Below are 16,491 nucleotides of genomic sequence, written 5' to 3'. Positions count from 1 at the left end.
CCTATGTATTTGAAAACCCCTTCACATCTGATAACTTGAATCAATTGTGATGTTACTGATTGAAAGTTTTTCGACCCAGGGCGACACTAAGTTGTCTTGGTTGTCACTTAAATTATTGATTTTTGTTAAGCCAATAATGAATTCTGAAGAAAAGTGTCTCAATATTATTTTAGGCATGGTTTATTTAGTTTAAGAATGAATTCATATTGCAGATGCTTGTGTTATTTTCGATAAACAGTTTTGTTGACTAGCTACTTCTGGTGAGTGGTTGCCATACATGTAATCATTTTATCCCTAAATTTATTTTGAGCAGAGGATAAATATTATTTCATAGCAAAACTGTATTATATGACTGGGGTAATTCATAGACTGAATAACAGACACCATTGACATCACAGCTATTGGCTAATTATTGAATATATTGATAATTTTCTAATGACTATCTCCAAACATATGTAATAAAGGTAACATTTTGTTACAATTTATCAATATATCTATTTCGAAAGATTGAAAAGCTTTAATGGAACACTAGTTCTTTCCAACTGTAAAAACTATTTAGATCAATTGTCAGAAGCACAGTTCCTATCACCTGGGGGGGGGGGTATAAAACTTCTTTTTCTGGAGCACAGTTCCTATCATGTGGGGTGCAAATCAAAGTTCACTTTCAGGTCATCTACACATTGATCCTTATACAACACCCACCCACGCAATCACACCTATCCATAATGAAAGACTTGTGGTATTTACATAGTATAAATTGAACAAAGTACAAACCCAATTTACTAAGGAAAGTACATTTGCTTTAACAAGAAAGCAGAACCTTACTCTGGTGAAATGTTTCAATATTTGCTGAACGTTATGGATATCATAAAGGTTTTGTCACCCTGCCATGCTAGCTAGACCCATGACAATCATTAACAACTTGGTTCAAAGACCAACAAATTATGAGGAAAGGATGTGTTAAATTTTGAGAAGTAACTGTTTCATTGAGGAAACTACTTTAGTAAAATGCTTGGTGAGAGTTGAGTAGGCATGGCCATTATATTTTACTTTCTAGCATATTTTAGGACAATATTATTAATCTTTAAGGAACTCCTAAGACACTGACTCTAAACAAAACTAAGACTATGTTTTCCCAAATCAATTCTTTTCAAAATGAGCAACTTTAGAGTGACTAGCTGATTGTGCACTTGTATCATTTTGACCAAGCCAAGTAATGTTTACTCATGATTGGACACTGACAACCACAAGCTCAATCTGGGGAGAATATTTTTGACTGTTTCTAGTGAGCAAAATATATTGAATGTTTGATTCTTTGCCACAAATCTACTATTGTTTAAAATAATAGCTTACTATTTTGCCAACTTTGATACTGGTGCAATTTTGATGGTCTGGGAAGTGAAGCACTTTTAAGGTAAAAATATATTTTCCTTCACTGATAAAAAATAGCAGAGATTATGGAAACTATATCTATGTGCAGCTTCAACAGATCAATATTTAAATGATTTTTTTCGTATGTTCAAACCTTTTGGTTCCAGCAATTTCATGATTCCAAGTTCTCTTTCGGCCAGGCTAAATGCATTGTCCAGATTCTCACTGTTGGACCTCTCTTGGAGTTTCTCCAGATCTACAAGGTCCTGTCGAATGTTATGGATCAGAACATTGAATGCATGGCCATCTCTCCAACTGGGCCCAAAATCCTTCACCTGAATCTGTTGGGCAGGTGCATCAGTTCTGAAATATTGCAAAACAATGTTGAAACAGTCGTGGAACTGGATAACTTGTTTATCGACACAATTATAAAAGCAAATTAATTTTGGTTTATACATAATTAATTGTTTATCTGTGTCTTTTTGAAGGAGTCAGGAGAGACAGGCTATAGTATGACAGGGTAACATCCATGTATACAAAACTACCAGTGGAAGAAACGAAAGCGAAAAGGCTATGACACATGTATGAGTCATGTCAAGAAAAAAAGAAAAAATTTCCTGCTATATTCTACTCAAGACAATTTATCTATAACTAGATTTAGTGTAAACTAAGCAGCCTAAACTGACACGAAATGGTTTGCCAAATGAGCAAACCATTTAGGTCAATTATGAGAAACTATGATGGTTTTCTTAAGGGCAAAGAAACATCAATTCACTATCATGTGATTTGAACCAGTGACCCCACCCCCTGGGATACAAGCCAGGGGGTCCTATTGACTAAGCCAGCCATAACCCCAGGGACTTGCATACCAACTAAAACCAGGGATAACATCCTGATTTCAAATGATGCAATCAGTAAAGGGGCAAGGGATTTTAAGAGAAGTTTTGTCTTTCTGACATAGTTTTGCATTCTCTCAGAACTCAAATAATAACATTCTTAACAATCTCACAAGAGCTTCCAAAATGTACACATTCTATGACTCCATACCATCCTTAAGTGGACTCTCCTATCAGGTCCCTGTCCTAAAGCATTAAAATATTCCCAGACAATTGGAGAGGTTCAAATTACACAGATAAATCTAAAATTATGTTTTCAGTCAAGGAACAACGATGGAGCATTTCTAGCAGCACTTACTCTCGATTTTGTCTGCCATGCACGCACACAATGCAATGGTGTTAAAATTTACAACGCCAAACTGTTGTGGCAAGGTCTTAATAAGTCAAGAAATGAAAGGAGAACCTTGACAGCAATCTGTTTCTAAGGTACACACACCCACGCAACCACAAGGAATGTAATACAATAAAGTGACATTAAGGGATTGAGCAATAGTCCCCCTTGAGGTAATATTAACCGCTAAGGGGTGAAAGAAGCAATTTACAGTTAAAGTAGTTTATTTGGGTAATGTTAGTCTATAAACTTGCATTTGATGATCGTTCTGTACTCAGTACCACATCACAATGTTCCTCACATCATCCTTCCCCCTCATCCCCACCACCCCCTCCCCATCTCCTTACCCGAGCAATCAAGGTGTATGTAGATCTACGAATAAATTCTTACATCACTAGCATATTTACTTTGTTTTCATCCACCTATATGTAACCAGTGATATAGCAAGTAAAGATGCATTTTTCTTTTCAATTTATCTATAACTTCATGTATCTTATAGGATCCTTAGCAGGGAGGGGATGGATCGTATGAATGTAGGACTCATAATTAATATTCAGAAATACATTTTCAGACAACCTGGGTAACTGGCAGCACACTGTGAATTCACAACCAAATCAGAGAGCAAATGAGGCTATTAAAAAAGATACATGTTGCTATTTGTGCAGAACAAATGTATCCACACTTGAAAAACCCCTAGCTTACTGTATACAGCTGTTTTATCTGAAGCACACCACATCTAAGATTCACAATGACATTGTTAACATGAAATTTTTATATTCTGGTGAATGGGAGGCATCCAAGGGTACACCAAACTTTTGGGAAACTTATTCCACCTCAGCATCCTGTCCTCCCTTCCACCAAAGCCCACCCCTCTGGCCAGCCTTTTCGATTTGGGGACACCACTGGGAGTTGAACATTCACTTTGAAGTACTGGTAATCAACTTGGAAGGCTCTTTTAAAATGTCCTGTCATTGGACCATTACATTAAGAGCTCAGGCATTGCTGAGTTTGTTATTACTAAGATTAAAGCAGCATTCGGAATTTTATTTCACCTCAGGAATCTCAGTTGGGAGGCGTACACAGCACCATATGCACCTCATTCCTCAAACAAGTGTATATAGGGCCACCAAGAAACAACAAGTCAAGTAATTTATCCCTCAAATTCAACAGAAATAACACCTTTTAAGATATAACCTCAGTCATCATAGGTGCTGATCATGTAGTAGACATTACAAGTAAATGAGTAATCATGCAGATGAATCATGTACACAACATTACAGAACTTATTTTCTATGTTGACCACATGAAAAATAGGCCACTAGGATCAAAACGATGAGTTTAATTTCTCAAATTTATCATGAATTAACGCATTTGAGAAGGATCCTCAGTCACACAGGTTCTATGTTAAATCTTTAATACAAACAGGTGCAATGTTTAAACCTTTAATACAAACAGGTACCATGTTTAAATCTTTAATACAAACAAGTAATGGAATCTTAGCAAAACAATGAGTAATTCTAAGGAAATCCTTGCATACAAAGTTAGAGTACTTCTTTCCTAGAAATTGGAAACTACATGTAAAATGCAATGCACAACTAAAAAGCTTTGCATATTTTTCCTTAAATTTACCGTAAAACCTTTGAGATTCATAAAGCAGAAGTCATCAGAGGTGCTTATCATGATAGAACTCACAAAAGATGTCCCCTCCCTGCTCCTCCCCTCCCCTCTCCTTCCACACCCTCCCCCAAGAAAAAGCTGTCATGTAACCAGGAATTGGACATTAAATTCGGAATACTCCTTTTTAACTCATTTGATTTACAGTTACATGAGACAGAGTATCATGGTTCAAATATGATAACCAAATACTAAGTACACATAATCATGGTTATTGTAGCTATTTTAAAACCCACTAACAGTTGGCAGGGAAACTGTAAGACTTTGTTACTGCACTTACTCCTTCAATATTACATTGGTTAGGATTTTTTACAACAGTTATAACACTACTTGAATAGTCTGTGAAGGTGGCAGAATGTCAAGTAAATTCTGTCATTGGGTTTAGAACACTATCTAGATTTATTTGTCTCTGGTAAATTTGCTTAAGTACAGACTACAACTGACATTTTTGAGATATCAACGAACCCACAAGGTATCAAACGTTTCTGTATATAAGTATTCATTTTACATTCCTTATCCCTGGTTCATAATTGCAGTACCAATAAATACCTTCTTTAGTACGCCCCCCCCCCCAACACCAAAACAAATTGACTGCCCAAGTTTGAATCATTGTTTCCCAATGACTTGGTAACCAGGCTTTATTATCATCATAAAGCTTCAGATACTAGCCCAGTCAAACTCTTAAAATTGGACCTTTTTTGGCCTTTGCAAGGCATAAAAATAGGGCAAGGGGACAGGGCCCCTCAGAACTCTTCCCTCTTGTTTGTTCCATCCCTCAGAAATACACGGACAGTCCCTAGTTCTTAACAACCAGGTCAGAGTCTAGCATCTGCATAGCTGAGTCTCAATCTGTATCATTGATATGGATTCCAGTGTAAGTCTAGACTCAAGTCCTACAATGCTGCTCTCCCCCCCCCCCACCCCACACAACCCCCCCACCCATCCGTCCCGTCAAAACAAAAATTCTAACAACTTCAAACTGCAATGGGTCTGTAGTTTATTGCTTCCAATACATGGCAAGAATTTCTTCCACGTGCAATGTTTGTGTTCAAGATTATTCAGTACTGGTTTGATCCAGTTCCTCTATATTAAAGCTATCCATAACATATATTGAATCAACCAGTCTTGGGATGACAGCTTTGTTGCTAAATATGGTTAGGAGTTGTAATCTAACAGACAAAGGATCTTATTTCTTACTGCCCAGGCGTCTTTCAGCTAAGTAAATATTTAAAATCCTCACCACCATAAAACTAGATCTTTTATATGAACTGCAGAATATTCTGATCAATAGCATGAGTCTAACTAAATGAATGACTTGAATAAACATGATTCTGTTTGACTTAATCCATTTTTCTATTGCAGCAGTCTGAGTCAGATCGATTTGAAATTACTATAAAAGTCGAAGTTTAGTTGTGTCATAATGATTGATTTTCATGTCATGCCTCATGGCGTTACCAATTTAACACCTGCAATTGAGGAGACAAACATATTGCAATGGCTGCTTAGAATTCTCAATGTGAGTCTCTAGTAATCCAAATAGAAAATTTAAAGTCTGTTTGGTAGCAGCTATATAGACAGATGGATTTCGATCCCCACCATAATGCTTCCATATTTGAATTATTACTAAATCTACTAGTTAAAGATGTTCAACTTGGTCATTTAAGAAAAAAATATGAGAATATTCCAACATCCCAAAGATTGCCAATATTCACAGCTAAATGATCTCTTAAGATAATTAGCTAATTACAAGCCATTAATGGATATCAAGGTAGTATTATATAGAATAAAAGAATACCCCTAACTTCAATTCTGAGAGCTACTGAATTGCAATCATATTGACATAAGATTTGACGAGGGGGTCTCAAATACTGATTCTTTCGACTCAAACATGTATGATCAAGATGAACACCTACGTCAGTGATGCAGAAACTATATAAATGAAAAGCATATGCTTTCAGGGGCCAACCGCTTTTTGAGAGATGGGGTGGATGGGGGGGAGGGGCGGGATTGGGAAGAGATAGTGGTAGCATACATCACATGGCATACCCCACCTCCCAAAGGTTATACTGTTGCGTTGAATAAGTTTTTCATAGAGCGACAAACAAACTGCAACACCATATCAATCGTTGAGACTTAAAAAATAAATTTGGAACTCTGCGATGGCAGCCTGTATTTAACAGCTGCAAGGATTCACTTAGTTGAAAACTGTCAATGGAATAGCTAAGTAATTACTACAAGCCATTCAGATTCTGTACACAAATGTATATGTGACTTGTTTGAAGTGGTAACAACATATAGTCCCACAGGTTGATACGGTAGCTATGATTATAATAGCTGTTCCTGCCAAGGGATTTTCAAAAGAAATATCTATGGTTTTTGACAAAATCACGATAATCATAGAAATTCTACTACACTAAAATATTCTTCAATTATAAATGTTTCTCCTGTTAATGGCAGTCATGTGACTCATGTGCGAATGTGATTATTTATTGTCTACCTTAAGTTAAACTTGCCATGTGTCACATTATGTCCTGTTTTAAGTTTTTTTTTTTTTTAAACTGATAAACTATCAAATTTATCACTTTCACAAAGTAAATTTCGGTAAAGGTTTCAGATTATAACTATATATAGGCCAATACCAAAACTTAAATTATCAGGAAACACAGACTCTTACCGTGATTGTGGCTTCAACGCATTCTTGGTCCATGTTAGCAAAGCATTTTTGGCTGTAACTTTCGTTGGCCTTATCTTTGTCGGTTTCTTGGCTGGTGGAGGAGCAGCAAATGTTGCAGATCCCCTCCGTGAGTCTGGTGGACTGGTGAAGGGAGAACTCTCAGTGCTGGCACTGTCAGTGCTAAAGGATAACTCTTGCTCCAAAGCTTTTGCATTTTGCTCAATCTAGACCGATAAAAAGATGCAAGGAGTTTCAAAAAGATAACCAGTTACAATCGTGTCTTAGCTTAGAGCAAGATCCTTTCCAACACATAACCTCAGTAAAAAGAAAGCGATATCGTTATGTTGAGACATTATTATTATTATTTATTGAATTTCATATAGCGCAACCCCAACAAAGTTTTCGGTTGCACTTTACAACAAAATACAAAGAAAAAATAAACCATTCATAAGACTAGAGCACCAATGGTGCAGAAGCTCATACCTTTTCGAGCTGAAAAATGTAGGGCCCACAAAACCAATTTTGGGCCCATGAGGGATACCCCCCCCCCTCCGTTAGCAGAATCCTGGCCACACCACTGGCTATAATTCCTATTTTCCCCCTTTAAATCCTATTTTACCCACTCTCTCAAACAATACCATGCACTGACCTACCCTATTAAACTTTCTCCCCTCTACCTTAGCAGACATAACTTCACAAGCACTCCCTACAAGACATAACTTCACAAGCTGCCTACATACCTCAGGCTCAAAGACTTCTTAGAATCAGAAGTGCTGATTGGCTATAGGGCTCTCATGCTTACAGTTCAACAGTTAATAACAACTCCCAGTCCAGCTTTAATTCCACTAACAGCCTCTGCAGAGCTTAACCACAAATGTAAACAAACACTGCAGACACTGGGAGACAAATTAAAGGAGCTTTGGCAAAAAGTGAAGGCTCAGATTTTTTTAAACAATGGGGATTAATTGTAATTAATTAACTTTTGACCAAAATTTTAGGCATCACCTTATTCATACACAATCCAACAATCATCAGTTCACCTTTGAATATGATCCATCAAAATCTTGAGGAGATTGAGATATTTGAAAATATTACAAAGAATGACCCCCGATGACCCCCTAAATGACCTTTGACCTCAATTTTCCGAACACCCCTCGTAACTCTCATCCCGAGGAACATTGTGACCAAGTTTCATAATAACTGGCCATACACTGTACGAACAGGAGCAATTTGAAAATATAGGGCCGCGGCCCGGGCCACAAAAGACCCCTAGTTGATCTTTGATCTCAAATTCATGAACACCCTGAAGGTAAAACTACCATAGTACTATCCTGACAAACCCTCAACATTGTACCATGGAATCTGTAGGAGAAGAAGCATTTTGCGTATTTCCACAAAATGGCCCATTACAGCCCACAGGTGACCTTTGACCCCAAATTTTGGACCATCTCTGATGGCCCTATACCCAATGGTCCTTGTGTCCAAGTTTCATGAAATTCCATCAAACACTGTGCGAGTGGGAGCGGTTTTACCAATTGTTGACGGATAGAGTGATAGAGTGATAGATGCCGCACTGTAACAATAGCTCACACCAGCATGCTGGTATGAGCTAAAAATAAGATATCAAATGGCGTAGAAAAATATACTAGATGAATGTACAAAAATATACAATTGTTATGAAAATCAAAGAGAAAAATAGAAAATGCAAAATGTTATATAAAACATAAAAGAAAATTCAAAAATATGAAATATAATGAATACAAATATTGAAAATTTGAAAAATTGAGTATATAAGTGATTAGCCAGGAAATAAATATGTTTTGAGTTTTCTTTTAAAAATTGCAAGATTCTCAGGTTGTTTGACATGGTTAGGTAATTTATTCCATTGCTCGGCGCCAAATACACTTATTGCTCTTGAAGCAAAAGTGACGCTCTGTGTTCGTGGAATGATCAGCTTATAAAGAATATTATTTGAACGTAGAGACCTACTAGATTGTGGTGTTAAAGTGAATCTAGATATAAGATACATGTATATGTATTGTTACATAATTGTCTTTCCAGAAATTCCCTCGAAAGTCAAGTTGGTCAATTGAAAATTAAAAAGTTCTAAGAAGAGAAAGTAATTAAAACCTGTCCCATCCTACCACATCCACCCCCTCCTCCCCTCCCCCCTCTCCCCATACCCTAACTCATTTCCATTTCCTTCACCAATCAAAAATCTGGGTTATACCAGTTTTGATCTCAAAGTAGCATTTTGCATGTAGGTGGCTTTATCTTATTTTTTAGAACCAACTGATGATAATTCAAGTCACCATGTAAAACGCTCCTTCTTAGTCAACCAAGCAATGAAACAACTTTGAAATGCTTATGTGATTATGTACGGAACAACACACACAGTATGACTCAATAGTCGTCAACAGTTCTTTTCAAAGGAACCATATTAAAGTTTATAATCCAGGGTAAGACATTTAACTGATTCAAACTAAATTCTATAAGAACTTAAATACTGACCTCAAAATACAGTATAATCTTCCAGATTAAACCAAGAGTAATGGAGGAATTCCCATCTGCAATATCCCCTGAATTTGTGTTCACAAGTTTCAGCTGCAGCGAAGCAAGAAGGTAATAGTGTTATTATACAAAAGCAACGGAACAAGGAAAGAGGTAGGGGGTGGGTTTCTGTAAACTATAAGGAAGTTTATGGTTCTATCAGAATCTGCAGCTTAAACCTTTCAATCGCAGACAGAATATCGATGACAGATAAAGAGGGACCTGGATCAGGTTTGACCAATCAATGTTAACTGGTGTTGAAATTGCAACCTATGGCAACCACACGACTTGCATGAAAATCATTGCTGTGAAAACTATTGGGGAGAAATTTCTCCTAGCCATCCTACTCCTCCCCTAATTTTGAAGCCCTGCTAAATGTAGCATCAAAATCATGCACACTACATTCCATCATTGAATGGTTGTTTTGTTCCAAAAGTTGTGAGGAATTTACTGTAGCTTTCTCTATCTGGTTCCCTTTCTGTAACTTTTAACTATATTTGAAAGGAATCAATCTCATCAAAGCACATCCATGCAGGTTTAAGGACATCAATTTTGAAAACAGGACTGAAACATTGTCTGTCTGAAACAGAAAATACACAACTTGATCACTGAATGCATCTTAACTTCACAATGGATTTTAACATTTCAAACAGGTTAATGGAATATACCAGTGTTTGCACAGGTTATCCGGGTACCCGGGTACCCACCCGACGCTCTACTACCCGGTTCCTAATTTGTTACCCGAATCCTTTACATTTGTTTATTGAATGTGTATATTCCTTTTCTTTTACTTTTTAAGAAGTTTAAATATGTTTTGAAAGCTACAAATTTTTAATAAAACAGGTTAATTGAAAGAAACAAATGCAAATTGAAATTAACGAACATGTATGAACATGGAAACATTGTCAGAGAAAAATACACTTGATATATTATAGCATTCAATTTGCAATTTATTGAAAATAGCTATATACCAGAAGGTAAATAGACAAATTTCTGGGTACCCGGATACCCGACGGGTTACAGCCTCGGGTGCCCGGTTCCCAAATTTTGGTACCCTTGTAAACACTACAATATACCACTCAACCTTCTGTCTGGTGCTACCCTTGCCTTACATTGTAAATAACTTTCTTACATCTTTAGTCTACCCATCTGTCCTTGCCTATTGCAATGGAACTATTCTATTAATAACATTTTGACCTACTGCACTAAGTACTCCAGTGGGACCTGTGCAAAAATGATAGGTATGCTCAAACAGCAGCACTAAATACCACATTTTTTTATATTTATGAGCTAATCATACCTAAATTCTAATATCACATTCACAGATGAGAAAATAAAAGAAAACCCTTAAGATATGTCTGACTTAGAGGTCATATAAAGGCCATCACCCAGGTAACAATATGAAGCCCAGCTTCTATAAAAAGCAGCAGGGCTCTGTGACAAGGTTTATCGCCAGTCACAGTTAAGTAGTACAAGGGCTGTCTGTGAATTTTGAGAAGCAAGCAATACTTTAATTGGTGCCCAGTGGAAACTGAATACTTTTGTCCAGTGTACAATTGGACTTTGACTCATCATGCCTCGCACACACTGTTAGCTACCTCTTTTGCATATAATAAGTCATAAAGGAAACAAACTTTGAGTATTTCTTTTGACAGTTTTGCAATATGTAACTTGCTCTTCCTAATTTTGGGGCATTTTTTGTATTCACAAGTTCCCATTGTTACAAAAAATTGAGCAAACCAGTCTTCACTGGTATTTTTACATTTTTGTTCATTTTGGTATCATCAATACAACAACATGCTGCTTTTTTCTTCTCCCCAGTTATTGAAATTTTCATGTAAACATTTCTCAAAGTACCCTCCTGGTGGTTCTGAGTGTCAAATTATTCTGAGACATCAACAACAAAAAAGTCATAAATTAGACAAATAACGTGTCTTAGTGAGGGAAAAAAAGAAATTTGCGGGTGGCAGTAAATTGCATGTTGAAGTTGGAACATCAGTGACCATTTCTTGACTTACTAGCATATTTTGGAGCCAATTATGACATTTCAATATTTCAGCTTTACTCACCCCTGTCTTTTCAAGAAATCTTAGGGCTGTGTTGATGTTACTGAGAAAATGAATCCTTTTCAGATTTCTACCTTTTTCTCTCGCCTGGTTTGGAAAGAAAGTAAAAGGAGAGGATGTTTGAGCTGCAAAATTAACTCGATGGTATTTTTAGACTTTATACATACTGTCTGTTAATACATTTATTTTATGTTGAATGGTATTTTTTAGACTATTCATAGTACTGTCTGTTACATAATCATATTTATATTAAGTTAAAAGGTATTTTATAGACTATACATACTGCCTCTTATCATCATATTTATTTTAAGTTGAAAGGTATTTTTTATACTATACATACTCTCTGTTATCATCACATTTATATTAAAATGTAAATTTCATTCTTTGAATTTGATTCAAATAAAGCACATTTGGATTACAAAGACATCAAAAGGAGTTCTACTGTACTGTATGTATGCCACTTCACACATTACATCCTGTGCAGCAACAACGGATACGTCCTACCTGTAGAGTGTTTGTTTCATTGGGACAAGCTCGAAGTCAGGGACTGGCTTGTAAAATTGTAGTCCCATCAAAGGAAGCAAATCTAACTGTTTTGGACACAGGGGTTGTGTTTACCAATAGCTATGAGTAGTTATTCACTTTTAAAGTCAGCTCAAATAAGGTTAAATGATGTGTAACAAAGTAAAAGAAAAAATGATTTCACCATGCTACCATGGATGTTTTTTGATAGCTCTTGCAAACTTTGCAGCTTAGCTGCATCCCACTTTTTAGTCTATGACCCCAAAACTACAGGATAACACCAAAAAGGGAAGATGTTTGAATTTTTTCAATCCTTGAAGATATCACTCACAATTTGTTTCTTTACATGCATTTTTGAATAAATTTCCTCTTCTATTTTAACACTGTCAAACTGTTGCAGTGAACTTTGCACTCATTACTTCCCTGACCATGGTCATAATGAAGCTTCTTAGTAGCATTAGCATTGGTAACAAGCAAAATAAACAACAAATAGGTTGCACAGGTCTCTATTTTTACACTTAAGTTTAATAGTCAACAAAGACTGTAATTTGCAATGGGAAGTAAAGATCTCATTGGAGGATGTTTCGGTTTGAACAATTGTGATTTTAACTTGAGAAATATTCAGTATGTTGTGACCAGATCACTAACATACATGTGTGGGGTTTTTTTTTTGGAGGGGTGGGGGGGAGGGATGGGGACTCAGTTTGAGTTATGGGAAGAAAGAATAAGGGCACTTAAAAACTTACCAAAGTTTCCTTTGAGAGAGTTTCCAGCAATTGCAAAAGTTTGACCCCATCTCTCAGATCTAGAAAGAGATCATCTACGTGACATGGCGGGTCATACTATCGGAATAAAGAAACAACATCGTCAAACTAACTAGTACCGTACAAATTCATGACAATTTTATATGTCTTTCTAACAATCTGACCTTACTGATAGAATGCACACAATTAGCTAATTTAGCTACAAACTAATGCAAACTATTAACTATATAAAGGTTCTTTCTCTTTGATATGGATAATGTTGACATTACAATATTTATGCTAATTATCATGTTACTAGCAATAACAGAGACCTCAAGACGGCTACTGTAATTTCACACTGGTACCATGTACATTCCATTCTATTCAATGTAGCAGGAGCAGGTACTGTGCAGACATGCTGTACAGTATGTATGTATAAGTAACAATATGTCACTCCACAACAAACAATTAAATATACATATATACAGGTACTACAATTTATACATACATTGCAATTCCTAGTATTGTAGAGGAAGAACAAACACGCTTTGTAATTAATCACAGACAGCTGTCAGAATCAGATTATTAAAATCAATGGTATCCTTGGTATAATTATTAACTGATTAATATTAGTTATTGTAATGCCTCTAAATGCAACACATACACGTACACACACACACACACACTGCAATATAACCAGTGTCTACATTCTTATGATGAATGTGAGGTTTCCTTTATACAAGAGACTATTACGCTGCATTTCAGGATTATTAAATTTGGCAGTTATATAACATTTTAACGTGTGTGTCTGCTTTGATCACTATCAAATTGATAACATGAGAAGCACAGGATGAGACAACTCACGGCCTTTGTCGCCTCAACACTTTCCCATGTTTAGTCTTCCATATGAGCCTTTCTAAGTTCAACCATGCTGGCCATTAATATGCTGGATCAACCCCTAGAACAAACTACCAAGGGCCCCACATTTTATCAAGTCCTTAACGCTGATAACATTCCTGTTCAGAGAATCATCATCCTAATCATCAATGTTTTCATTACTGAATGGAGGGTAGCTATGGCAGTATGTTCAATAATGGAGATCTACTTTGTGTGACATCATTAGTGGTTAGGCTGACAAGCAGCTGCTATCCTTATATTACAACAACAAAATTCTATGTCTGTCTAAAAGTTGGTCATATGTCTCAGACTATCAATGCACCCCACTGTGTGTTCTATTCATGTTGCTGAGGTTGCATAAACACATGGTATATGCATTGCAACTAGACACATACATTGGAATGTCACACATGATTTCTTATTTTCTGTGGATCCTGGTTGTTCAACAAGTATGAATCAAGGCAACATCTCAACCCACACAATTTCACAATTCACATGAAAATTATTATTCTGTATACATGAGAAACATTACCCTGATAAGGGTTTGATCTGAAAGCTACAGTAGGCTATTAACTACTAACATGAATGCCACACCCACATACAGTATTGGATCTTGGATACAGCACCAAGTCCTGGCAATAATGTAGACTCTGCCGTGGCATTTTATCACAGTTTAGTAATGTTTGACATTACCATGGCGAAGAAGAAATCACTTAAACCAGAGGAAATTTTTGACATAAATTTCACATAATTAGGAACTTTTGTAAATTGTGTACATGATGCTGGAATTGTTTAGATCTAAGTTGTATGACTCTTCAAATGGAACCATAATTCCTGCTTCAAATAAAGCTCGTTAAATTTTTGTTACAAATTTCTGTCAACAAATTTAGAGCAAAATCAATTGACCATATACCAGGGAGCTAATATCTTCCACTTTGACAGTGAATAAAAAATTTAATTCAAATTTCTGTTAGTTGCCGAATAACCTACTACACTACATCCTCGTTGCCTGGTTTACAGATCTACAGTAGGCCTATTGTTTTAGATATTGAACAATTATTAGACTGAGGCCTGTCTATAACTCTTCACATTCGAGCACTATAGAATATTGCTGTAGTTGTTCTTCTATTTTATGAAAGGAAATTGCACCCACTAACTTCCCTGATTGCTATAATTTCATTAATTATTAAACAAAAAGATTCTATGACAAGTATCTATACACATCATTCATTTTTTTTTTTTTTTTTTTTTTGGCAATTGACTTCCTTTTCATGTAGTCACTCAAAGGACTACAAGAATAGTAAATTAGACTAAGACCTTACATATTTACAGTATCTCTATATGAATTCATGTAAACCTATTGTACCTCCCTTTCATCATAATATCTAGAAATCATTTCAGCAAATTGAAATTTCCAGAATTTACATCAAACCAATGACAGTCAAAATACTAACAGCAAATTGGAGGGAAGCTAAGTCCTGTATGTTTCAATGAATCCAAAATGGTTAGTTTTGTGGGAAAGTAATAGGTATGTTACATAAATACTCATCCTATTCATAACATATTTGCATCATCAATTCCCAATTAGAGATGTTTATAAGACCCTCTGTACAATGGTGTCTCACAATTGCGTTAGTATTATTTTTTTTTTTCCAGTCCAAGCTCCAGTCCCTTTCTTTTATGCTTTTTTTCTGTTAAGTCTCCATCCTGTATTATAAGTCTTACCCTAGCAAGGTGGGAATTAACCCATTTTGTGAAGGTCCGCTTCTGGACTAGTTCCTGTTCATCTGTCAAGAGAAAAGAATAACTTAAATAAGTTGACAATACTGGCCAGTGCTTCAAGATCAATTAAGCACTTATTTCATGAGAATATACTCCAATATATACAATACAGTAACTTATTTTGTGCTGATTAGCTTTTTTGTTTGGTTTTGGTCTGTTATCATGTTTTTCCAAAATATGGTGCTGTACTTAGAAACATGACAAATATTGAAAATTACATAACAACAGTTTCTTTTCCATAAACCTGCTGAAAGCCAAACTGTTTATGCAGTACGCTACATCGATTGGAGAACACATTTGTCAAATGGAGACAGGTAAGAGAATCTTACTAAAGACAGAAACATCCTCAGACCACTTGAGAAAAAGCTGGGACCAATAACCAACAACAATTAGTTCAATAATGTAACTATACAAACCACTATGTAATATTATAATAGAACACTTATATAATGTATTAGTATTAGATTATGTATTATCTTTGTCTTGATCAAACAAGAAATAAAAAGAAGTGAGTTTCCAGAATGCTTGCCGAAACAAAACTGTTAGAAATGTTCTCTCTCCTAATATATTGCACCTTACTATTACAGGCACTAGAAGATATGAATTTAAGTAAAGTGGAAAGCAATTGGATATCAAAATCATATATATAATGCAGAATTCACTCAGTTAAATACAAAAGTTCCTGACAGGGGAATAGTAATTTTATTAAAACTATGTAGCCGTCTCTGCCCCTCCTCATCCCCATCTTCTATACCTCTTATTCCTTTACCCATGCTCTCTCTCTGTTTCGTGTTTAGCTGATGACAAACATATTATCCATTTTATTTTTCCTTTCATGACAAAAACAGTTTCATGTATACTGTCAACAGCCATGCAAAATTGCAATTTATCTGCTCTTCCATAATGTTAGGAGCTTATCGTTAGCATTTGTGAAGGAACCTTCAAAGACAAAAAATTAGGAAAATTTTTATGCTGCACCACCCTG

General features: G+C 35.9%; 1 protein-coding gene across 9 annotated transcripts in view; it reads right to left on the bottom strand.

Moving 5' to 3' along the window:
• The window catches only part of LOC139971612 (uncharacterized), a 254,208-nt gene that overhangs the window by 227,557 nt on the left and 10,160 nt on the right, over positions 1–16,491 (bottom strand). For all 9 annotated transcript variants that reach the window (XM_071978246.1, XM_071978247.1, XM_071978238.1 and 6 more), the window contains 6 exons: positions 15,450–15,511; positions 12,831–12,926; positions 11,566–11,649; positions 9,458–9,550; positions 6,947–7,170; positions 1,526–1,734 (listed from right to left, as the gene is read on the bottom strand). In XM_071978246.1, the coding sequence (XP_071834347.1) occupies positions 1,526–1,734; positions 6,947–7,170; positions 9,458–9,550; positions 11,566–11,649; positions 12,831–12,926; positions 15,450–15,511 (768 nt within the window). The remainder of the gene's footprint in view (positions 1–1,525; positions 1,735–6,946; positions 7,171–9,457; positions 9,551–11,565; positions 11,650–12,830; positions 12,927–15,449; positions 15,512–16,491) is intronic.

This window comes from Apostichopus japonicus, chromosome 8, assembly GCF_037975245.1.
Source record: "Apostichopus japonicus isolate 1M-3 chromosome 8, ASM3797524v1, whole genome shotgun sequence".
NCBI lineage: Eukaryota > Metazoa > Echinodermata > Holothuroidea > Aspidochirotida > Stichopodidae > Apostichopus > Apostichopus japonicus.
The sequence above is the reverse complement of the archived record's forward strand: the minus strand, read 5'-3'. Positions and strand labels throughout refer to the sequence as shown.